Source organism: Montipora capricornis, unplaced genomic scaffold (genome assembly GCF_036669925.1).
Source record: "Montipora capricornis isolate CH-2021 unplaced genomic scaffold, ASM3666992v2 scaffold_502, whole genome shotgun sequence".
NCBI classification, from domain to species: domain Eukaryota; kingdom Metazoa; phylum Cnidaria; class Anthozoa; order Scleractinia; family Acroporidae; genus Montipora; species Montipora capricornis.
This window is the reverse complement of record NW_027180242.1, coordinates 300,001-324,974: the sequence shown is the minus strand read 5'-3', so window position 1 is coordinate 324,974 and position 24,974 is coordinate 300,001. Positions and strand designations below refer to the sequence as shown.

The 24,974-nt window shown below is 41.9% G+C and overlaps 2 protein-coding genes across 2 annotated transcripts; both read right to left on the bottom strand.

Annotated features, from left to right (window-relative positions):
• Nucleotides 1-1,984: 1,984 nt before the first annotated feature.
• LOC138036806 (uncharacterized) lies at nt 1,985-8,230 on the bottom strand. Its single transcript, XM_068882886.1, has one exon. It carries the CDS (start codon nt 7,851-7,853, stop codon nt 2,352-2,354), a length of 5,502 nt encoding a protein of 1,833 aa, XP_068738987.1. The 5' UTR covers nt 7,854-8,230; the 3' UTR covers nt 1,985-2,351.
• A 13,549-nt stretch (nt 8,231-21,779) lies between these two features.
• Nucleotides 21,780-22,553, bottom strand: LOC138036805 (mitogen-activated protein kinase kinase kinase zak-1-like). Its single transcript, XM_068882885.1, has one exon. It carries the CDS (start codon nt 22,551-22,553, stop codon nt 21,780-21,782), a length of 774 nt encoding a protein of 257 aa, XP_068738986.1.
• Between the last annotated feature and the right edge of the window lie 2,421 nt (nt 22,554-24,974).

The window sequence follows — 24,974 nt, the reverse complement described above, 5'->3', positions numbered from 1 at the left end:
CAGGGGCGAAAATTCCTCAAAACTAGAATAATTCAAAAGATCCGATAGAGCGGATTGCGGTTTTAGTACAAGCACATGAAAGTCTTGCAATACACAAGAAATGAGCGAAATAGATTTTTCAAACCAGATCGACCGGACTGCTTTTACGGAGACAGCCTTTTCTCAGTTGTTGTTGCTGTGTTCCGTCGTTTCCTTAATTGTGTTTCATTGGCCCTGAAAAGCCCCTAAGGGGAGCGGCAACTAAGTATGTATGTACTGATGATCAAAATGTCGCTAAACGTATCATGAACTAAAGGTTTCTTTCTCACATTATTCAAAATCAATACACTTTTATGATGTTCTGAGAGCTCCCAAATTGAATTACTGTTTGAGATCTATAAAAGAATTACTCAAACCTAATAATAACGAATTCTTTCGATATCTTGCCATTTCCAATACTTGAAAAGTAACGACTACTTCTGTCAGTAGCGATCGTTTTATTACTGTCATTATTATTATTAGATTTGCTTTTTTTCTCGCAAAAAAATGGTACCAAAAGTTGTACCAGAAAACAAACGAAACGAAAAACACAAAACAAACACAAATTGCAGTGGAATAACATAGTAGCTTAAAAGGCCAAGCTCCAAATGCAATTTAGTTGTAGACTTGAAGGAGTTATCAACTACTTCCTATATTTCATTTAAAACAGGTGTGTGAGTCACTAATAACAATTTTTTTTTAACGACCAGGCGCATAACGATATATTTTTTGAAAGTTTATGTATAGTTGGGTCACTATACTTACAGCCGTTCCATACTTGTGAGCCCTGAAAACACCTTTTCTGGGAGTTCACTTATTTTATTGTCTTGAAGACCTCTAGAAATAAAAGCATGGAAAGCAACGCATTAGAAACATTTTTCAAAGCTACGTTAAAATACTACTACTAATTTATCTCAATACTAATTTTAAAGGTATACTTGGTAACATTACACAACTGTAATTGACCGACAACAGTGCAATGAATCCCGATGTGGCTTTTATTTTGGTTTCGTTCCCAGCTTTCGATGATCTCGATTCCTGATTCATCAGGGAATCGGATAAAACACTTTGGAATATGATATTGCAATATACCGTGGATTGGGGAAAACTTGTAATAAAACCGGGGATTAGCGAGAACTTTAGCTTGAGTTCTCATCAGAGTTGTTTATTCAGTACTCAAACTACTACTAAGGGATAACACCAAACTGCAACCTCGTCCCCAGGGCCTTCTCCTCAACGATTTTCAAAAGGGCGGCTTGTCGGGAGAAGACCCTGGGCGAGGCTAAAATAACATCATTCCAGGTTGGCCCATTCATACGAACAGGCTGATTGGTTTAAATACATCCTAAAGCAGTATGGCGGATGTGGCGAGTGTTTATACGAATAAGAAAGGGCTATAGGAGGTTGTATTGCAGTTCAGTTCAAACGATGTTGAATCAGACTGCCGTAAACGATTCGAAAGGGTTGTCGTTTCCGCTAGATTTTTATTTAAGTAGAAATAAACCGGGGGAAATATAAATCACAAGCATTTACTTGAAGTACAGATGTGCCGACAGCTAGCGAGCTGCAGCTCGCAACAAGCGGCCTTATGAGCTGTTATTTTCTGCTCTATATTCACGCACAATTAGATTTTCTGAGTACGGAAACAAAGTAGAGCTATCGAGAGTCGGGATGAGAGTTTTAAGAGTTTGTTATGTTCGAAATTCAAATCTAAAAAGAGAGCTTAAGCAACGACGACGGCAAGGGCAACGAGAACGTCATCTTAAAATATAAATTCACGTTATTGTAATCACTTCGTGATTATTTTAAACTTTTTAATATGACAAGGGTGTGGTAATTCCTCAAAAATGGCACTAGTAGGATCGGCGGTTAAATTAGGGGAGAAAATGAAAATTTATCCTCAAGTGCTAACGTTCTTGTACGGGAATATCTCCCGGCGCTAGTTCCCGATCAAAAGGACTGTATCTTTCTGGTTAAATATTGCGTTTTATTTACTCGATTACACTTTCAAAGCCTACTAGATCCTACTACACTCGTTCGTTCGTCATTCAATCTGGCCTAAAAGCCTTTACATCAATAGCCTTTTTCAATATTGAAATACAATAACACTGTGGTTACCGAAGGGTTTGCGGTTACCCTTATCTCACGCTATCATAATGCAATATACTCTGTTTCACTAACATGTGTTTCTTATCTATCATTTACTAAATATATGTCACACTTTGACTTGTGTTGCGTTACAATGACTATTATCAGACACACTCCCCCCTTGACCTGTCAGGGTCAAGCACCACTCACAAAACCAAGTCAATCGCGTAAGTGCTAACAACCGATCAGTGATCAAGCATGGCTCGTGTTTTCCAACGAGAATCCAGCGCTGCCGCACGCCGTGGGATTTCCCTCCCCGTACACAGTCGTTTCTCTGCATTTCCCGCTCGATTCCCGTTGTGCTGACCGCTGTCGTTCTCACTCACTTCTTTCATCACACAACTTACCTCCAATGGATACAGCTTTTGTACTGCTCTGCTAACAATGACAGGTTTGCCCTTGGTTATCAGTTTCAACTTAGCACCTCTTACAACACCGTCCTTGCCCACAATACGCTCCAACACCTTTCCCATCTTCCAGTCAGACCTCTTCACATTGTCCTCATGCACCAAAACAACATCACCGATACTCACCTTGACGTGACTTTCTTTCTTACTTCGGTGATGTTCTCTCAAATCTGTCAGATACTCCTTTCTCCATCGATTCCAAAAATGAGTCCTCATTCTGGCTAGGTACCTAAATCTCCTAAGTAAACTCGTTTCACTTTCTTCAAGATCGTTTCTCAGCTCTGGCAGATTCAGCAATCGACGTCCATAGATAAGGTGTGATGGAGTGAGCATTTCCGCTCCAATTTCATCGTACTCATACGTTAGAGGACGCGAATTTAGGGTCGCTTCTAGTTCCATCAAAACAGTCAGAATTTCGTCTGAATTGAGTCTTGCGTTACCGAGAACCTTTCGAAGACAACGTTTCGCGGTGCCAATCAAGCGCTCGTAAAATCCACCCCACCAGGGTGCCCGCTCTAAATTGAACCTCCAGTCGATTCGGTTACTCTCTAAATGCTCTCGTACCTCTTGATCATCATGCAGTCGCCTTAACCACTTCTCTGCTGCTTTAAAGGTCTTGGCGTTGTCGGAAATTATCAACGACGGGGTTCCTCGCCGTGCTGCGAATCTACGCAGGCATCGAACAAAAGTACTTGCACTCAGGTCTGTCACGAGGTCGAGATGAACGGCTCGTGTCACACAACATGTGAACAAGGCAATGTAAGACTTCACCATTTCTCCCGTGGACGACTTTACAAACAAGGGACCAGCAAAATCTACACCTACCTTACAGAAGGGTATGGCCTCCCTAACTCTGAAGTCTGGAAGTGCAGCCTCCGGGGGAGATGCGAAAGGTTTTCCCTGTTGCCTTTTACAGGTCACGCATTCTCGTAAAACCTTCTTAACAAGTTGTCTACCCTTTGGAATCCAAAATCGCGACCTCAGTTCCCCAAGAGTTGACCGGACTCCACTGTGAAGCACTGTTCTGTGGCATTCTTCGATGACAAGTCTAGTAAAGTGGTGATCCCTCGGAATTACAATGGGATGCTGTGCCTCGGGTTCCAAATCCGAATTTTGCAATCTTCCACCGCATCTCAGAATTCCGTTGCAGTCGTGCAATTTCAGATTCTTGGCCAGATCTTCGTAATTTCTACTCCTTTTCAATTCTGCTTGGGAAAATTCGATCCACACTCGCTGTGCATCCACGATTTCTTGCCCTTGTAACTCACCAACTCTTCCTTTTGCGCCAATTTTTGCTGTCCGCAGATTGTGCAGAAATCGTCTCACCCACGCAGTAACTCTTAGCAACTTGCCCAGCCGACTAAACCTCTTGATGTCAATCACATTCGAGATTTCGCCTTTCGCTTCCACGTTAGTCAATGTTACGATCACTTTCTTCTCTTCTTCTGTGCTTTCCGAAGTTTCGCATATCTTTGACACTGGCCAAGCATCCTGTGGTCCGGACAACCAATATGGACCTTTCCACCACAATTCATTTTCCTTTAACTTCGAAGCTCGCTCCCCTCTCGATCCTACGTCTGCTGGATTTTGCTCTCCTGGGCAGTGCGCCCAATCTTCCTTCCGCGTCAACCTCAAGATTTCGTTAACACGCTGGCGAACGAACTGCTTCCACTCACCCTTGTTGTTGATCCACCAAAGCGCTGTCTTGCTATCTAGCCACTGGCACGTGCCTGTGATGTGCACTTCCTCTTTAAGCGCATTCTTCACCGTATCCATGAGTCTTGCTAATATTCTGCCCGACATTAACTCCAGTCTAGGAATTGTCAATTTCTTTAATGGAGCAACTCTGGTCTTAGAGGTCAGCAGTGTCACATGGACAGCACCATAGGCCTCACACACGAAATAAACCACGGCACAATATGCCTTGATACTGGCGTCAGCAAACCCATGCAGGAAACAGTTGACGGGACGTTGATACATGTGATACACACATCTGGGTACAGAGACCTCCTTTGCTGTTCTTAGATCGTCCAACCACCCGATCCAACGTTTCCTCTCCTCATCCTTTAACTCGTCATCCCAGTCAACTTTATTTGCACACAACTCTTGAAACAGCACCCTAACACTCACAACTACAGGGCCAATTACTCCCAGCGGATCATACAACCCAGCCACAACTTTCAAAATGCTCCGTTTCGTCACAGGCAACCCGTCTGCCCTTTTCGCTAATTCGGTCAATTCAAAAACGAATAAATCTTGATCGCAATTCCATGACAGCCCCAGCACCTTTTCACATCTCGTTCCCACTTTTAACCCGAGCATTTCTTTCGCATAACTTTCGTCGGCGTTTGCAATCTGCTTGTTTACGTTTGGTTCGTCACGCAATTCACACTGTGCTATTTTTGTTCTCAACTCTTGACTATTAGTCAGCCATTTCCTCAATTTGAAACCTCCAAGTGCTAATCTTGTTTGTGCTTTGTCATGCAATTGGATGGCATCTTGGGTGGTCTTCTCCCCGGACACGAGATCGTCCACGTAAAAGCTTCTTTTCATCATTCGCACGAACTCTGGGTCAACTTCGATAAACGTGTCCAAATGGTACTGCAATGTAGCATTTAGCAGAAAGGGAGAACAATTTACCCCAAACACAACGCGACAGAACCTGTACACCACCGGGTCTACATGTTCACTGTCAACATTGTTTACCCACAAAAATCGCAAACAATCACGGTCACGCAAACTGATTTCAATATTGAGAAAAGCCTTCTCAATATCACCCACCAATGCGATGGGTTTCTCTCTAAATCGGATTAGGATCTCATATAACAATGGCGACAAAGCGGGGCCTACGTGTAAACAATCGTTCAGCGAAACTCCCTTTTTCCCTTCCTTTGAAGACGCGTCATATACCACTCTTAGTTTTGTGGTTTTGGCTTCTTTCCGAATAACTGCGTGATGTGGCAGGTAATGGATCTTTTCTGGCGTTTCTAGTTCTGGAACTCTTTCGACAATGCCAAGTGCGGCTTGCTCTTTGATGACAGCGTCATAGGCTTTCAAAACATCGGGGTCATTTTTCAACCTTTCAATCTGTCCCTTCAGGCGTTTGAAACTGTTGCGATAATTGATTGGAAGAGGTTCATGAGATTCCTTCCACGGGAGACTGACTTCGTATCTCTCTCCATTGAACGAAATGCCGTCCTTTAAAGCCTCGTGAACCTCGTTTTCTTCTCGAATGCCAAGGGTTTCTAGATCCCACAATTTTTGCACGCCCTCCTCTAATTCTTTGTTATGTCTTGGCATTACTTGCCCGACGAAATTAACGCTAATTTGCGAACCATCGGGGACCCCCTTCATTGGGCCTGACAACACCCATCCCAGACAGGTTTCCACGGCAACTGGCTGATCAGCCTCCCCCCGTATGGTTCTTCCCCTTTGAAACGACCAAAGGTAATCCGCCCCGATCAGTAAATCAATGCCCAGAACTTCGTTTTTACGATTCACGTCCGAAAACCAGAGGCCCTGCAAATGAGGATAATCGCCTTTCCTGATTTCGATATGTTGATTTCTAATTTCCGCTATAGTAGGGGACTCATACGCTTCGATTTTGACTCTCTCCCCTCCCTGCAGAGGAGACACGTCCAACTCGTATACTGCTCTCATCCCACAATCCTTCGTTTGCTGGCCAAACGTGCTTATTTCGATCCATTCCTTGCCTTTTATCGGTAGCCCCGCCGATTGGGCCGCTCGGGATGTAATAAAGGAACGGTGGCTACCTGCGTCAAATAACACTCGCACTCTTACGCTCTTACTATCACCCTTAACGACAGCTTGCGCGGTTTGCAAGGCAACTCTCCCCACGGACCCTACATGAAAAGCGGGACTAGCAATCGCCTCTGCACCTTGTATCGCATCGCTCCCCCCGGATCCTATGGGTTGAACAGCGAAGGCGTGGCCGGAATTGTCGGAACGCACAGCGCCAATGCGATCACTGTTGCGAGCGCGACCAAAATGATCCGATTGCGTGCTATTCCCCTTATCACAAATAGAAACATGATGTTTTCCCATGCAAACACTACAGGATATTCTCGACTTACAATCACGCGAAATATGGCCCTTTCGGGCGCAAATAAAACATCTAGCATACTTACGTAAAAGATGTTTTCGCTCCTCTACAGATTTCACATTCATACAGTCTTGGTGGGTATGTCCACCCTTACAATACGCACAAAAATCGTTCGTTTTCGCCAGTAAGGTGGTTGCAGAGTTTAATCCTATCCCTGTTCGTTCTCCCTTGTCCTTATCCCGTGGATTGGGATTTCTAGTTGCGACACAATGTTCTTCCTTCAATTCAAGTTCAGTCAAAAGTTCCCTTAACAGATCCTCCATTTTCCATTCGTGATGGTTCTTTCCTCGCGTGATCTGCAATCGCACCCCTTCCGGTAGCTTGCCAATAATGGCAGGCACAACAATTCCTTCGTAAGTAGTAGATTCCACATTTAGAGCCTTCAGTCCTCGATGATGGACTTCTAATGTGTCATAGAGCCTTCGAAGGCCTACTGTGTCCTTGTCGTAGTATACTGGGCTTACGTTCAAGAGATCGTTTACGTGCGCTCTTTCAATCACAATAGCCTTCCCGAATCTTTCCTTCAATAAGTCAATGGCGACTTGATAATTTGCCGTTGTAAGGGCAAGTCCAGCAATGGCTGTTTTTGCGGCTCCACCTAAGAGACTGCGAAGATACGTAAATTTATCGACACTCGAAAGGGCCGTATTCGAGTGGATGGAACTTTCATAGCAGTCCCAGAATTCTTGCCACTCCTCGATTTTGCCATTAAACCGCTTTGCCTCTAATTTTGGAAGCCTGACACGTATATTAGGTTGAGAAGTGGCTGGACTAACTTGTGGACTTTCACTAACAGTCGCGTTCTGTATGTGCTCTTCATGATGACCGCCAGACGATTTAGGCCTCAGAAGGTCATCCAAGCAAGTAATTGTTGCGCTGATTTCTCCTTTCAGATCACCAGCGGTACGAACTTCTTCTGCTATTTCTTCGTCGGTTACGCCCTCCACGCTCACGAGGCCATTCAAAATTTCTTCATCTAGCTGTCGAAGGCTGGTTAACTGTTCCTCTAGACTTGCCTTCAATTTTGTAAATCTTGGTCGTGTTTCTGGTGTACAATGTCCAGTTGCAACAAGCTCCTTTGCTTCGGGAAGAATCTGTGTCACATAAGCCTTATGTCCACCTCTCGTCTTTCGCTTTGCTTTTACAAGCTCTGCCATTTCTTCTGGAGTCAAAATATCCGGCTCGAAGGACCAAGTGTACGGGAATATCTCCCGGCGCTAGTTCCCGATCAAAAGGACTGTATCTTTCTGGTTAAATATTGCGTTTTATTTACTCGATTACACTTTCAAAGCCTACTAGATCCTACTACACTCGTTCGTTCGTCATTCAATCTGGCCTAAAAGCCTTTACATCAATAGCCTTTTTCAATATTGAAATACAATAACACTGTGGTTACCGAAGGGTTTGCGGTTACCCTTATCTCACGCTATCATAATGCAATATACTCTGTTTCACTAACATGTGTTTCTTATCTATCATTTACTAAATATATGTCACACTTTGACTTGTGTTGCGTTACAATGACTATTATCAGACAGTTCTTCATAAAACCTCAAATTTGGCTATTTTACGTTGTTTTTTTTTTTTTTTCCTGACGACAGGAGCCCATCCTGGAGCGTGCAACTTCCATACAGCGTCTGTGAAACGGCGTTTTCACAAGTAGGTTTATTTTTAGACTAGTCCTTTCCGCGAATTAGGTCAAAAAACAAAGTCAGTTACGGTTCGGTGACCCTATGACGTCAGCTTAATTTATTGTAATTGGTCATCGGGCTCCTGTGGGAGTCTCATTAGCGAGAAATTCAATCTAAAAATAACCTTACTTGTGAAAACGCCGTTGCACAAGTATAGTTAAGTTGCACGCTCCGGGTGATGGGCTCCTGCTGACGACAGGAAAGAAATAGACAAAAGTGAAAAGCGCACGTGCAGGGCGTGCAAAGCTATTGTTTTTGCCCGCTAAACATGCAAATTTGTGACGTTCTCGTTGCCGTCGCCGTTGTCGCTGTTTAAGGACGTTCGCGCTAATTGTTTGTGCGCAACGTAACTGCGCAGGTAACGCGACTGTAATATGTCACGCATTACTTCGACATTAGTGAAGTTGAGGTTTGAAAACCATTGCAGAAACCGCGGACGATAAGTCTTGCACAGCGTTGGATAAGAGAAGATCGTGATCAGTCAAAATTGATTAAGAAATATTTAAATGAAAGTCAAGTAGACTACTGCACGACTGATGTTCGCGTTGTTTTTATCAGTCGTGCACTAGTCTACTTAACTTTCATAAATATTGTTCAAGCATTAGTTAAAATAACATGGCGACAAAAACGCCGGGGAAAAAATTCCCGGCCGGCAAAAGAATGGCACATTTATTTCCTAATCATCATGAAACGTTAAAGAGAAGTGAGCGGGAGGTTGCATGGAAAAGCTCTTTAAAAGGTAGCTGCTTATCGAGTAGTGGCTGAAAGTTTGGAAAACTCGAGGACGAACCGTTGCGTAAATTTAACGGGGCTGTTTCTTTTTTTAATGTTTTTATTACCCTACGAACTTAAGTTCAAAATGAATGTATGTTTTTGAAGTTCTTATCCTTTACTTTCGTGAAAATAGAGCAGTATTTTTGTCTTCGTTGGCTTGAATAGTGCGGACCTGCGTGGAAAAAACCAGCGATTAAATTTCACAAAAACCACACTCCAGAAGACGAGCATGACGGCAATGGGGAAAAATTATACAAACAGTAACCAAATGAAGATGACGACTGCTTAAAACTTCGTTGCTATGCTCGAGAAAGCTTTGTTTTGGGGTAAAAACCTTTCATCCCTTCAACGATCGATCCTCTCTTATGTTCCAGTCCTTCCCCGACAGGTCACGCAAAAACGTGACAAACGAAGTTTTCCAAGCGCTTCGTAAAATCACATCGATTTTACTCCCTTGGATCATGAGTGACCTCTATTTTTTAAATCATGAATCACTTACTCTACTTACTATCTACAAAATATGATAAAATGAAAAAAATCTCACCGTAAGAAGTTATCTTTTTTTTTAATTTTCTTTCCTCGTGCCATCGAATTCCGGTAGTGGTTGCAACGGAAAGAGGTTACGAAAACGCTTGTCCAGGATGAACTCTACTGTTTACGACATCCCTAGCGGCATGAAATTATCTTAAAATCCCACCCCTAAAAATCTATGCACGAAAACCTTAACTCTAACAGTTTATTTTTAGGATTTTCGATGGATGAGCAGATGAGGCTACCTTTCGTTATTATGACAGATTTATCGAAATTAAGGCATTTTTCCACTGCCATTTTCTCTTAAACGAAGTCGGTGACCCCCAATTTTTTTATATTTTTGGAGTAAGTACTTTATGACTTAACTCTATGCGAGAATTGAAGAAAATCTCACCGTAGGAAGATTTTGGCGCGAACGTCCTTAAGTTCCCTATTAGGAAGTTTAAGATCTGCGACGCGACGATAACGAAAACGTCATTTAAAATTGCATGTCTTGGTTAGATGTTGCTGTTGTGTTTCATTGGCCCTGAAATGCACCTATGGGGAGCGGTCAATTAAGTATGTTTTGTATTGTATTGTATTGTCAAAATGTTGTGGACTCACGAGGCGAAGCAGGGTAAGCCCACAACAAATTTTGACCACTGTGATGGCGAATATCGTTGTCGATAAGAGTACAGACAACGCTGAACCACTTTCGATTTGTTTTTTACCACGATATTCAACTCCAAAGAAAGTGTTTCTTTTGAAAGCGTGACCAAAATCATGACACAAAGAGAAAGTAAGCGTTGTCTCTTTCTCGCAATATGATTGGTTTATTTCCCAAAATAAACGTTCCTGATTGGCTACTACATTGCGTGACAAATTGACGCGAGCATGGCGCGTACAGCAATACAGCATTTTCTAGACTCTTATCGACAATAGCAAATTAGCCATTATCAGATGACGCGATTACAGGCAATTGTGGTAAAAATTTAAATCTAAAAGAAAGTTCTGCTCGTTACTGTATTGAACTATGGTGCTTTTTTCAAAGTACCCAGGGAAAATGATTCCTGTTTTATTCTGTCAGAACATTTACATTCCTTACTTTCTTAATTAGTTTTTTTGTTACAGGTGGGGACCATGTTTCAAATCTTGTTTTGAGTAGTGTACAGGAGAACGGGGGAAAGAGATCATTTATGTTTAGTATATTCATGGGCAGCCCAACTTTGCGTCACTAGAGAGCGTGTAATAATTGATTACTAGTGGAAGATGACCTTTGAGTAAAAGCGGTGTTGCGTTACAGGCAGCCGTTGAGAATTTAAACGCGTTGTAAGACGGGTGTCCGGAAAACTAAGACCTAAGACCCGGAAAACTAAGACCTAAGACCCGGAAAACTAAGACCCCTTTCATTTTAGTTCTCAAAGCAATCCCTGAGCCGTTTAAAAAGGCGCAAAAATATGATAAATAAATGCGAAGGAAATCGGGAATAAATCACGGGCAAAGCAGCAAATGAGCCATAGAAAAGAACGGCACCAAAAAACCCTGTATTCCTGAAAGAAATATTATGTATATCCAAAAGATTAAGATCGATTTTGAGACGACAAGAAGGCTTGATAATGACAGCGTTGGGAGAAAATCTAGCGGCGCTTGCTTGATAATAGGGAGCTTTAGCAACGACGACGGCGACGGCAACGAGAACGTCATCTCAAAATATAAATTCGCGTTATTGTAATCGCTTCGTTACTATTTCAACTTTTTTAATATGACGGGGGTGTGGTAGTTCCTCAAAAATGACGCTCGTAGGAACGGCGCTCAATTAAGGGCAGAAAATGAAAATTTATCCTCAAGTAATGACGTTGTCCATAAAACCTCAAATTTGGCTATTTCACGTTGTAGTTTTGCTGACGACGGCAAAGAAATGGGCAAAAATGAAAAACGCACGTGCAGGGCGTGTAAAGCTATTGTTTTTGCCTACTAAATATGCAAATTTTTGACGTTCTCGTTGCCGTCGCCGTTGTCGTTGCTAAAGCTCCCTAATTTATTCACGCCACAACCGCGAATGTCACGCCAGGCGAGTCAAGGCCACATGACAATCCTGCATTTCATCAGAAAGGAAAAATAAATCGTTGTTCTAAAATGCCTCGCCTGTTACTGAACCAATTGTTCATTTGTTCTTCGAAAATTATTGGCAGTCGGGTGTTACGTCCTGTTGGAAATCAACGACGGGTTTTTCTTTGATCAACCTCTGTCACGAGCCCACGTAAACAAATTCAAAGGTCAACAGGGTCACATGTCCTTTTTGGCGGGGAATATTGCGAATCGCACTGGTGACACTGTTTTCGTAAAAAAGGCAGATCCAGCATCCAAATGTAGTACAATTTAAGGGAATCTGCTTCGCTCCAACCGCCATTATGTTGGAATATTTCGGGTTAAGTGTTAGGTGTCAGGTCTTAGTTTTCCGGATAACCCACTACAAATCCGGAAAACTAAGACCCGGAAACCTAAGACCTAAGACCCGGAAAACTAAGACCCGGAAACCTAAGACCCGGAAAACTAAGACCCCTTTCATTTTAGTTCTCGAAGCAATCCCTGGGCAGTTTAAAAAGGCGCAAAAATATAATAAACAAATGCGAAGGAGATCGGGAATAAATCAAGGGCAAAGCAGAAAATTATACATAGAAAAGAACAGCACCAAAAAACCCTGTATTCCTGAAAGAAATGTTGTGTATATCCAAAAAATTACTTTCGATTTTGAGACGACAAGAACTCTTTATAATGACAGCGTTGGGAGAAAAATCTAGCGGCGCTTGATAATAATTCACGCCGCAACCGCGAATGTCACGCCAGGCGAGTCAAGGCCGCATGATAATCCCGCATTTCATCAGAAAGGGGAAAAATAAATCGTTGTTCTAAAATGCCTCGTCTGTAACTGAACCAATTGTTCATTTGTTTTTCGGAAATTATTGGCAGTCGGGTGTTACGCCCTGTTGGAAATCAACGACGGGTTTTTCTTTGATCAACCTCTGTCACGAGCCCACGTAAACAAATTCAAAGGTCAATAGAATGGGACTGAGAGGGGTGGGAAGCAGGAAGCTCTCACTTGGGGTCTGTGTATTGAATTAGAAGGTAACAAAGGTAATAATGTAAAGCGTATTTGATTGAACGATCAAAGCCTTATTCGGTTCTATGATAAAGTCGAACCTACAATCTCGGTCATAAATAGTTGTAACACTTCGCTTGAACAGCAAGTGAAGCGCATCAAGGCTGTTAATAACGTACCCCTGCTCCTCCCTCCAATCAATGTTGCATTTACCAGTTGGTTTTTGCACTCCAACCCATAAACGTCAACATTGAAGGGGGAGAGGGGGCAAATTGCCGTCTGTGTTACAACATTTGTGACCGAGACTGTATTTATTAGGAATAATTGTTTTCAGCGCCGTAAGTGATGTGACGATTGCTGAAGTTATCGTGGTAGGCTTGTGAGCAATGTTAGTTGCCGCTAAATAGAATTTTGGCGATAGTATTAACGGTTTTGTAGTAAACTATAAAGTATGTAGACTCGTTTGGTGATATACAGATTTTCCGTGTTTTCTGCTGTGTTTTTGTATTTGTTTGCACAAGCAATTAAAGAAAATCGACACTAGTGATATTTTGAGAGACTGATGTGTTCATCAGAAAAGAATCACCACAAAGTGAAAGTAGGCCATTAGCTGTAAAGGAAGGTTTGAAAAGGTTCCAAAGTCAAGTTGTATATCCCGATAACTACTGATAAATAAGGCTACCAGTTAAAATAATAAAGGAAGACTGCGTTAGTCGGCGCAGTTGGTGCGGTAGGCGAAAGGGCTGTGCCACTTGGAACATTGAATTCCCGTCAAGCGCGAGTCGCGTATTTTATAACCGATTAGTCCAAATGTAATTGAAAAAAAGCAGAGGAAAATACCGCATCTTGCATTTGAAAGGGCCACCGAATTGAGGCACAACGTTTCTTTTAAGCCCTCTTACATATATTTATAGCTCATTTTGCCACCCGGCAAGTACAGCCTTCGCAGGGTAGGTACAAAAGCGGCGGAAGTCGTATTTCTAAATTATTTCAGATGAACAGCAAATATTATCTTATGGCATGGTTTGGTGTTACTATTGGAAGGCCATTAGGTTCACCTGCGAGCACCCAAGACCATTACATATGCGGGTTTTCTTTAAAGGAGATACGCCTATCTTCTGTACCGCTGAGGGGGAGCTTTCCTTTGTCTGGATGAAAGAGACTGGAATGATGCAAGTTCGTTTGAGTGTTTGTTTTCCTGAACTAGTCTATCCCCAGTCCTAAACTCTGTTCCTATTTTGGTTACACGGGATTGTGGTGTACCGTTGACGGATCACCATCCTTGTCATCTTAATTTTGGCGTTGTGTTTTGAAAAAACTAGGAAGTTTAATCGTTCTAAACTAGTAGTAATTACTATGTGTAAGCACAATTAGTAGAAATCACAACAGCGCATTTCTTAGGCTTATTTGCAACGGTACACCATGGTGATCCGTTCATTGCTAAATAATTTCAGTAGACTGTAATTAATTTACTGACAACGGATCACCATGGTGTACCGTTGAGATTTTGAAGAAAAAAGAGGCCAATGGCTTGAAAATCTCGCTATTGTTAAGTTGTGTTCTAGTGCTTATTTTCTAGTAAACAATTGGGCAAAGAAGACCGATTTAAAGGGAGCGTGAATAATTTTGGAAGAAACGGTGACGGTGTACCGTGATCACAATGGTGATGTTCATTGTTTGCACAAGCAATTTTCTACAAATCAATTTGTGGAGTCCTTCATCTAAGGGAATATGCCAGTAAATATAACTTTTTCTTTGCAGAGCTATAATTCAATACCTATTAAAAGGCAAAACAACAAGACAGTTGATTGTTAAGTAAAAAGTAGAAGACAAATCGTTGAAAATAGTACTTGCAACCTTACGATGAAACCAACAACCTTTTTTCTACATACTCCAGCGGTGTAAGAATGTGTTTACACACCAAAAAGAGAACATTTACTGTTGTACGCTATGGAGCTGAAAACGAGTTAAGGTAATAAATAATACTTGGTACCACCACCCCTCGTTCGGGTCATTATGCACAGTGTCTATTCTTTTACAGGTAAAAGTCCCGTCTCTTTTTCGCAGGAACCTGAGACAGCAAATGAGGTGCCTTCTCAGTGTGTTACTTACAGTAGCTTGAACTTACGCCCTCTTTTTGCGGAATTTTTTAAACACGCGGGAGTGTTCCTATTTCTTTTGGAAATTCTTTCAACCGTTGCTGTTGAAATATCACAAAAATCAGCAACTTTACTATCGAAAAGTCCTTCAATTTAACGTGGCTTCAGTAAAAAGCTCTTGGCCGTGTGACGTTTAATATCGAAACAGGGTTCAATTAAAGGCCATTACGCTTGTGCAGCTTTTCGCTCGTAAATCTACAAGATATCTTTCCCTTTTAGCAACAAGTCAACTCTTTCTATCAATTTTATAAGTAACTAAACATGCTTCGACATATTTTCATAAGGAAAGTCCCATGAAAGCGAACGTTACAGAATACATTGGTTATCGCGCTTTTTGTTATCTGAATTGCGTCATTCAACACCCAGACAATCTCGGTCATAAATAGTTGTAACACTTCGCTTGAACAGCAAGTGAAGCGCATCAAGGCTGTTAATAACGTACCCCTCCTCCTCCCTCCCATCAATGTTGCATTTACCAGTTGGTTTTTGCACTCCACTCCATAAGCATCAACAATGGAGGGCCGGGGAGAGGAGGCAAATTGCCGTCTGTGTTACAACATTTGTGACCGAGACTGTAGCATAAACAAATTTTGCTGAGGTTATTCAAAAATTGAAAACATTATCTACAAAATCATGGGTGTCAGTTAGGCCTTGTCCCGAAGGAATGGTACACGGTATACAAATCTCTGTAAGAATCACTTGGCAATGTTATGGAGGGTTTTAAAACATTGTGAACCCTTCATTTACTACATATCAATTTGCTTATGGAACGAAATCAAAATATTTTTAGAGTTTCACAACAGAACGAACGTTCTCGGACTTACTAACAAAGGCCCCCGAGTTCCAGCCCTACGATATATATAAAGTATCAAAATCAAGTTAGCTCATGTTCAAGCAATCAAGTTAAATCCAAGTTGATCTTTTAGAAGCTGCTTGTGTGAGTCCTTTAATCTCTGCTCCACCGATAGGCTAGCTTCCATGTAAAGTCCTGGGTCAAAATATGGAAACCTTGTCCTAACGCAGCTGCCGTCTACACAATAGAATTTTATCGTGTACTTGGAAGAAGGTAGCTTTATACCTGGATTGTTAACATCCGGATACATCGAATGGTATAACCATTTGGCGGCGAGGAAACTCTTTGTCACATTGTGTGCAAGCCAACGCTTTGCTTTCATCAGACAAGAAGCAAACTTTAAGCGGCCTGTTGTTATGATGAATTTTTGTGAAAGGATTTGATGAAGCAGACGAGGAACCGTTGTTTTCGTGTCTCCGCTGTCGCCACGCGTTATTGTGAGTTCCGCCTTTTTTTCCTGGTGCATTTTTTGCTGGCACAACAAGGTGACTTCGAGATCTCTTTGAAGTGTTCAATTTGATGACGGTATGGTCGACATGCTTTTTCAACAGACCCACGGTTTGGGCGACACACAGACTGTGCTTGCAAAGCGAGTTATACTTAAAACATGGGCAACTGCAGGTTACATGGTCTTTATAAACTTTGCATTCGTACATCCCCGTTTTATTGTCGGAAGCTGCCACAAGATATTTCACTGACGTCGGAGCCAGAGTGAGAGTTGGCATTCTTTGTACTGAATTCGGACTGTTAAGCAGTTGCTCTGCCCCCATATTGATGCTGTCAATCAGTCCCTTAGATAAAGGGGTATCGTAGAGGGCATCTATCTCACCATAAAGAAACTCCTTAAACTCGACCTCACGGCTTTCCTGGATACCATGCTGCTCCGTAAACTCGGGGATAGACTTTCCTTGTTTAACTGCTTCGATGCTCATTTCATTAAACTTGTTAATGTAGTGAGCTCGTTTTGGTTCGGACCACTCAAACCCTTCATCTGGTGGAACTTCTAGATAGCGTGCGCTATCCGCAAGCTCGTATTCTTCGCTTATTCCACAAACCGCTTTGCTAAGTTCCAGTTGTTGTTGGCGATCAACTTCTTCCCACACATTCTGCACAAAATCCAACTTCGTTAGGTTGTTTTTACTTTTATCTTTTCTAGTGATCGCTTCCTTTTGCCTGGTCAGTTTGTTATTCACGCTTTCTGCCATGTTAGTATAGCAGCGTAATGGCTTTCCATCAGCATTGCAAGGCATTCCTGCTTTTCTTCTAGCCTTAGCAACCATCGATGTCTTCATCATTCTTTCGTTCTTCGACAGGTATGTCCAGAAATGAGGATCTTTCCCAGTTATCCTTCTTTCTTCGTCCTCTAGAACAGTTTTCGCTTCACTCAGTCGCAAGTTTAACTCGTTTTTGTCTTCAGCCTCCAGGATAGAGTTGGGGCTATTTCCAAACACGCGCTCTACAAAGAACGTTTGGTCTTGTTTATTGTTTACTCCCACAGACTTCAATTTAGACTTGCACTTTTCCTTGAAGTGGTTGAAGCATCTCAGGCCTTTAGCCTTCGTCATGGTCTCTCCTAATGCATCATGCAAAGCCTTTTCTCCATCGGTTATATACCCACGACCTCTCCTTGACAATTCCGGACAGCTTGCACAAACAGCGGATGCTATCTTCCTGTACACAGTTTTTGTTTTACTATAATGCAAAGCCGTCGGCCCGATGAAGACTGGGGGCTCCTTGGTGCGTTTACACTTCAACAAGAGATTCTTGTAGGAAAAGGGAGTGACCTCGTACTTTCCAAAGTTGAACGTTGGATCTACACATAGTGGATGACTTTGAATTTCTGACGTACAAAAGCGTGAAAGATCTCTGCTCATGTGGGGTTTTCCGAGGACCCAGAGGTCTTCTGGGATATCATGATGTTCCAGAATTAGGGGCTCATCGCTATTCTTTGAATATAGCAACAGCTCATCCACTTCGTCCGCACTCTTCGACTTCCGTTTCAGGTCGTATAGCTGTTCCCTCGACCTCGGCAATTCTCCTGGTTGCCGTGCTCTGAGAATTCCACCAGAATCATTGGAAACCCTTCTAAAGGCAACAGCTGGGGCGTTTTCCTTGAGCTCAGCTTTCATTGCTTCTATCGTACTTTTGTGTGTTGGATAAAATAGCTTCTTTCCATGCTTGCACATGGAAAACGACCTCTTCGCCAGGATTGCCATCTGCTAAGTGATACTGCAGCAGACAAGTATAGTGCAGCATTTTACCTGTCTTATCTGTCAAAAAGAAAATAGACCGACATAGCCCAAATGCGTTCTTCTTGGAATTAATGTTAAGGTGCAGTTGGCTGTCATTGGTGAGGGGGATTTTCTTCTTCTGTATAATGTGAAAATCCTTGTGATCGTCAGCGACCTCGAGAGTCCACGTTCCAATACGTAGCACCTTAGAATATGTTCCATTCATGTCACCTTTCACGTCGTCCCAACTCTTGAGGGCACTAACATCGACGAGAAAGGACAACTTTTTCCTTACTCTTAGTGGTGTTTTTTTACATTTTCGTTTCCCCTCAATGTTTAAGAGAAGGAGGGTCGCCTCTCGCACAGTGTACCGTTCCCTCTTCCCTCTCTCAAATATGGGGAGATCGGAGTCGTTGTTATATTCACCGTGATCGTGATCAGCATAATTTGGAGAGCAAGTATTTTCCTACAAGAAAAGGGACGTATCTCAAACACGTGTTTCCAAGTAACACTATCAACTTAGACATGATTTGTTCCTTGTAGTGCGTACTTTAGAGTGACCCGGAGTCACGACGTCAGAATATTCCTCATATATCCTTTAAAAACAAACAAGACTTAAAGGTACTATTTATTATTATTATTATTATTATTATTATTATTATTGTTATTGTTATTGTTATTATTATTGTATTATTAGTATTATTATTATTAATAGTATTATTAATATTATTACTATTATTATTATATTTTGTTATTATTGATGTTATTATTATTATTACTATCACAATTACTGAGACGTAGGGGGAACCAGTTTATTCTTACTGCTACCTACTTTTTGCAAGAAAAGTGCTTGGCTTTGTTCACCACCTGATCCATCCAGCTCTACATGTCGGCTCCGTTTTCTTCCTTCCTCGACTTCAGAGAAGTCATCTTCATCTGACAGAACATCATCGTCAGCAGGCGTTCGCGTCCGCGTCCGCTTCTGGCCATGCAATACCTGAAATCACGAACGGACCGATGATACTAATAATGATGATGACAACAACTTAGAAAGGTGTACAATCGATCGGTCGATGCCATCACTCAGTTATAAAGTAGACATGGGCAAACAATTCGCATAAGCAACTAAAAGGTCATAGAGCCAAAAGTCAAGCACAAAGTTGATTACAATAGTGGAGAAATATTACTCCCCATGTAAAGTTGAAATTAATTTCACTGCTGACTGGCTGGAAGGAATACCATGTGCACGCGTAAATTATTCTCCAAGGGGAGTGGGGAGGAGGCAATGTTCACACTCTTCCTATTACTGTGGTTATTATTTCACCAGCCACTGTCCTTAACATCCGCGTGAGTTGAGGAAATAATACGTGAAATCTGATGTGTAGGATGAGTAACAAATCTCGTACAGAGTTCCAATTTGCTAGGTGGGAAGGAAAATGGCATAAGACATGTAAGCTAAAAAAACCTGAAACCTTATCACTGCCCAATACTTTTTTATGCGGGCTACCTCCAATTCTCGAGCCCACAGTGTCGCCTTGCATTTACGTACCTGTTTTTTTTTTGGCCTTGGCGAAGCCCCCGCGTCAAAATCCTCTTCTGAGGGGTCAACTATTATAACCTCTTCGTCACTGCAATCACTGTGGGGCACATTCTTGTCATTCCGCCCGATGTTTTTAAGAGACTCAGGAAGCCTCCTTATACCTGAATGCAAGGGCGGAAATCCGGTTTCTTCAGTTTGCTTTCCTCGTCCTTTTGATTCGTCGTCCGTCTCTTCATGCCTATCATCTGCTTCATCGTGTTCTAAAATGCTCTTGCTTACGCAGTCTTCAGGTCCATCAGAATCCACGCTTCCATTTACACTCACACAATCATTGGCACTAGTTTGGCCTTTTCCTTTACTAATATCCTCTACAACGTCGTTGAAACTATCTTTTTCTTTTGTCTTGTTTTCGCAATTAAAAAGATTTTTCCTCTGTCCTGAAAACATGATCTCTTTCACGTCGATTACCACAGGAGAAATTGGACCTAAATAGATTAAAGAACCTGATGAGTTAATTGCTACTGCGACCAAAATACACTTTCTGTGATTTCCCCGGATATCAAAACTAAATCAGCCAAATAGTAATTGTGGCAAACCTTAAGTCAAAATTCCCAAGTGGAATACGATAAATATGACTGTAACTTCGTGCTCAATTCGTCCGCCATTACTTTAATTAGAGTAGTCCTTGTTTGAGAGGAGGATTGGGTTGAGAAGGGAACGGACGACGTCCGAGTCACGACCAAACTCTAATATCTTTTCTCTTGGAAAAGATATTTCAATCAGCCAAAAACTATGGAGTAGCTGATATTTTCGGCGTGGTCTTGCGCCATTATGATCCGCTGTGTTGCCCTGTGCACTACAGTGTTGATTGAAGGCGCATAAATTATTGAGAGCATTAACTTCTTTTCCGGTATCTACCCCTACTTCAATGAGTGATTTTCTGTTACTTACAAAAAATTGAAATTACCTCTCTCTTCTGGAACGATTGAGGATTGAGATGATTTCGTATTTGACGCTAGTGGGCAATACCATTTCACTCGCGGTTCTGCACACAGATTATCAGAATCTTTCTTTTCAAGGTAGTACTCCGCTGTCCTCTTTTGTCCAACAGTAGGAGGGCATCCGGCAGCGGAACTGCAATCGTTACGGCAAAGGTAGAGGGTTTCAGGTTTCAATTATAACAAAATGATGCCGCGTTATAGTTGCGGCTAGTAACTGTCAGTTATAATAGCTGCTATATAAAGTTCCCTTTCATCAGGATCCAATATGCAGAATGACTGCTCCTTCTCTTTACCAACTCCACTTATTTTAAGTCTTTTCCAAATCCAGGCGCATAGCGAAATGGCTGCATCCTTGTCCGAGCGCTGGAATAGTTTTATCAAGGCGTTTCCGTTACCTCCAAGTTCACCACATACTGGGTGCGTGTCAACAATGAAGAGTTCTGTAGGACTACAGCCCACCAGTAAGATGTAACCACCGCAGGTGAACAGCCCTATTCTTGGCTTGTCCTGTGCATCGCAAAGCTTTTCCACTGCACTAAGGAGCGCACTTCTACCCCGCTCAGAAAAGACACGTAGACGAGTAATCATTTCTTCAGACATACTGTAAGGGGCGACGAGCCCTTCTTCATTCAGCAGCTGGTATGCCTCAAGTACGTCGTAATACCGCGACACAACTCGTAAATGATTGAAGTACTTTGGGGCAGTAAGAATGATCCTCTCCACCAATAGTGAAAAGGCTTTCCAGCCCATCTCTGTTGAAGGGCAACTCTCGCCGCACAGAAGCTCATTAGCAATGTGAAGGGTGAGAAATGCGCAACTGTTTGTGCCATCGTTTCTTATAAAAGACGGTTCGTTCAACGCGACTCCGGCTCCTATTATTTCCTTGTCGAAGCTCGTCACAGCAGTTGTTTGGTTTACTGACAGTGGAATGTTATGAGAGCTATAGTGCACTCCCTTACCAGCAATGAACTTGGTGATCTCAGCGGCTGAAGGTCGCTCAGAGGCCTTGGGGTGGATGCATTTATCGAAAGCTTGAAGTAAAAAAAACCAGTCTGTAGCATGATATCTCTCGTATTTCGCTCCGAGACATGGCTTTTCCCCGTTGGCTAATTTTCTCTTCATTAGTTGTCTCCAAGGTTCTTTACATTTAGAGGTTTTGAATTCCATTGCATAAGGATACTTAGCATCGGGGTTTATCATCATAAAGAAAACCATGCCCAGTGCTCACATGTCAACTGCTTTTAAATCTTCAATGGTTGCAGCGGCCGACATTTCAGTCCCGCAAAAAATTTCCGGGGCCATGTAAGCTGGAGAACCGCGCTGTACATTGTGTGTTGCTTGATGGCAAATTGTCGCCGTCTGATAATGCTGTGATCTGCTCTCGCCAAAGTCTGTTACTTTGCAGATGATTGGATTTAGCATGAAGGCGTTCTCAATTTCGCTTCTGGATTCCAACGCCGAGTAGTGACCGTTTGACACTAAAATATTTGCAGGTTTTAGGTCACGATGTGCGATGCCTGTTGCATGCAAGTAGGAAATTCCCTGACAAATGTCATGTGCAATCTTCTGCTGAAGAGGAAAATCATCGACGATATCGTGGGCGTCAATGAAATGAAGGAATTGCTCCAGCGAGTTGACTTTTTCTTCGATTCCAAATTGTGCAAAGTCAAAACATAAATATTCCAACATGATGGCTGTTGGAGTGAAGCAGATTCCTTTGAATTCTACTACATTGGGATGTCGGATCTTGTGAAGGATTTTTGCCTCCTTACAGAACAGGCGTTTTTCTTCTTCTTCTTCAGAGGCCAAGAGTTTTTTTATGACAACAGTGTCGCCAGCGCCATCTGCAGTGTACCTCGCCACGAAAACAGAACCAAAAGTACCTCTGCCAATCTCATCTTTGTCGACCAGATCATTCCAGCAGAATGAAGGGAGATCCTTGGCCAAAAACAAGACACGTTGGTCTTTTTTCTTAACTGTAGGGAATTTGAACGACATTCTATAACAGCAGATTAATAGAATTAACCAAACCTCCCGCCAAAAAGGACATGTGACCCTGTTGACCTTTGAATTTGTTTACGTGGGCTCGTGACAGAGGTTGATCAAAGAAAAACCCGTCGTTGATTTCCAACAGGACGTAACACCCGACTGGCAATAATTTCCGAAGAACAAATGAACAATTGGTTCAGTTACAGGCGAGGCATTTGAGAACAACGATTTCTTTTTCCTTTCTGATGAAATGCGGGATTGTCATGCGGCCTTGACTCGCCTGGCGTGACATTCGCGGTTGTGGCATGAATAATTATCAAGCAAGCGCCGCTAGATTTTCTCCCAACGCTGTCATTATAAAGCCTTCTTGTCGTCTCAAAATCGATCTTAATTTTTTGGATATACATAAGATTTCTTTCAGGAATACAGGGTTTTTTGGTGCCGTTCTTTTCTATGGCTCAATTGCTGCTTTGCGCGTGATTTATTCCCGATTTCCTTCGCATTTATTTATTATATTTTTGCGCCTTTTTAAACGGCCCAGGGATTGCTTTGAGAACTAAAATGAAAGGGGTCTTAGTTTTCCTCGAAGAGCTCCATGCTTACGAGAAGCCGCTGTGGGGATGGGGTAAGTGTTGTACATGAAATGACTGTACCTCGTCGGGTGGAGTTATTTGACCTCGGATCCAAGCTCCGTGTCGTGATACAGTATCACCAGCCGTTAACTTCATCAGCTATCGTGTAATCGGAAGCAGAAAATGCTCATTTCCAGCCAAGTGCGTGGGCATTTTTGACGACAAAACATTCACCGAGGTTCGCAAATGATGTGGCTTTAGCTTTGCGTGAAAAAATCGCCGCAGGGATGGATTTTCGAGTCGCAAACCGCCTCTGAGCTGACAACCGTCGAAATCGTAGTGTGCAGCCTTGACTTCGTCTGAGAACATTGAAAACACGGAATTCCCGAAACGGTAAAATAAGCACAAAAAGCCACAAAAATACACCAGAGGTAAGTCTTTTTTATTCATTTTATTTAATGAACGTTAAATTGAGTTTTTTTTAGGCTTCATAATCTTCGGTATTTTATTTCCCATACAAAGTCTTACAACGCGTTTAAATTCTCAACGGCTGCCTGTAACGCAACACCGCTTTTACTCAAAGGTCATCTTCCACTAGTAATCAATTATTACACGCTCTCTAGTGACGCGAACTTGGGCTGCCTATGGTAAATTTTCTCCACAGAAGAAATGCACAGATTTACGAATGAATACAAAAGAATTTTACTTCATTGCCTTTTTTCCTGTCTGGCCTCCTCCCCATGGGAGAAGGGAGATCCGAGGATATAGGTAACACTTGTTTATTGTTTACTGTAGATAAATTGCCATAATTTGATGAACCATCTTGGCACTGAAAGGGGGCAATAAAACGTTTATGAAAGCTGCTGTACATATCTTTTAGTGTATGCCACAAGCCAAGGCAATCTCAAAAATAAGGTTTATACTATTAGGTGCATGATAACATTCCAACAAAGTATTACTTACTCGTAAAGAAGATAAATAAAAATTACATATTCACAAGTATCGTTCTTTGATCTAGGCAATTAACTATATATTTATTGCATTGTAAACTTTTGTATTATTCAAGCTTTCACAACCTTGTCTTTAATCAATGTTGGCATAATAAAGCCATGTTGAAAGACTTTGCTATGTGTATATGTCTGCATTTTGTATTGATAAGCTTTATACCACTCATTTGAAACCTTTATGTTCTTCAAAGGTGTTTATACACAGATGACTGGATGAAGCCTGGAGTAGTGGTTAGAAACGTTTTCCCAGCATTACCGTTTCCAAAATTGATTGTTTCTTTGGTGACAGCAGTGAATAAAATTATCAGCCAGTAAGATGCAGCAACAAATTGCAACAAGCAAATTTTTTTGTCAACCAACCACTTCTACGTTTTTGTCATTTAAAATTTATAACAAACACACAAGTAGTGTTTAGTCACATCTCAAAACATAAAGAGGAAATTTGAAAATATTATGCTTACCAGTAGCAGAGTAATTTGGAAAAAAATTCAAGGTCTATAGAAAATGTGATGAAACAGTTTACAAAGTTTGTGCTATATATTTTCAATCAAAACTAAAACTAACGAACAAACATGGAAATCATGAGAACACCAGGATTTTCTTTTTATTACTTGATGGATGTAAAAGGAAAAGGGATCAACTCCAAGGCTGTCTACTGATGTAAACAACATTAAAGGCTCACATTCAAGTAATAAATGATTTGTGTGACAAAAAAGTGTGGTTAAAAAAAATATCAATATTTTCACCAAGGATTGTTATTTGGTTTGTTTCCCTCCCCACCTTGAGTTTCCAGTTTAGCTTCATACTTTCCGTTTAAACATTTGGCTATTAACACCCCCTGCCCTCTCGCA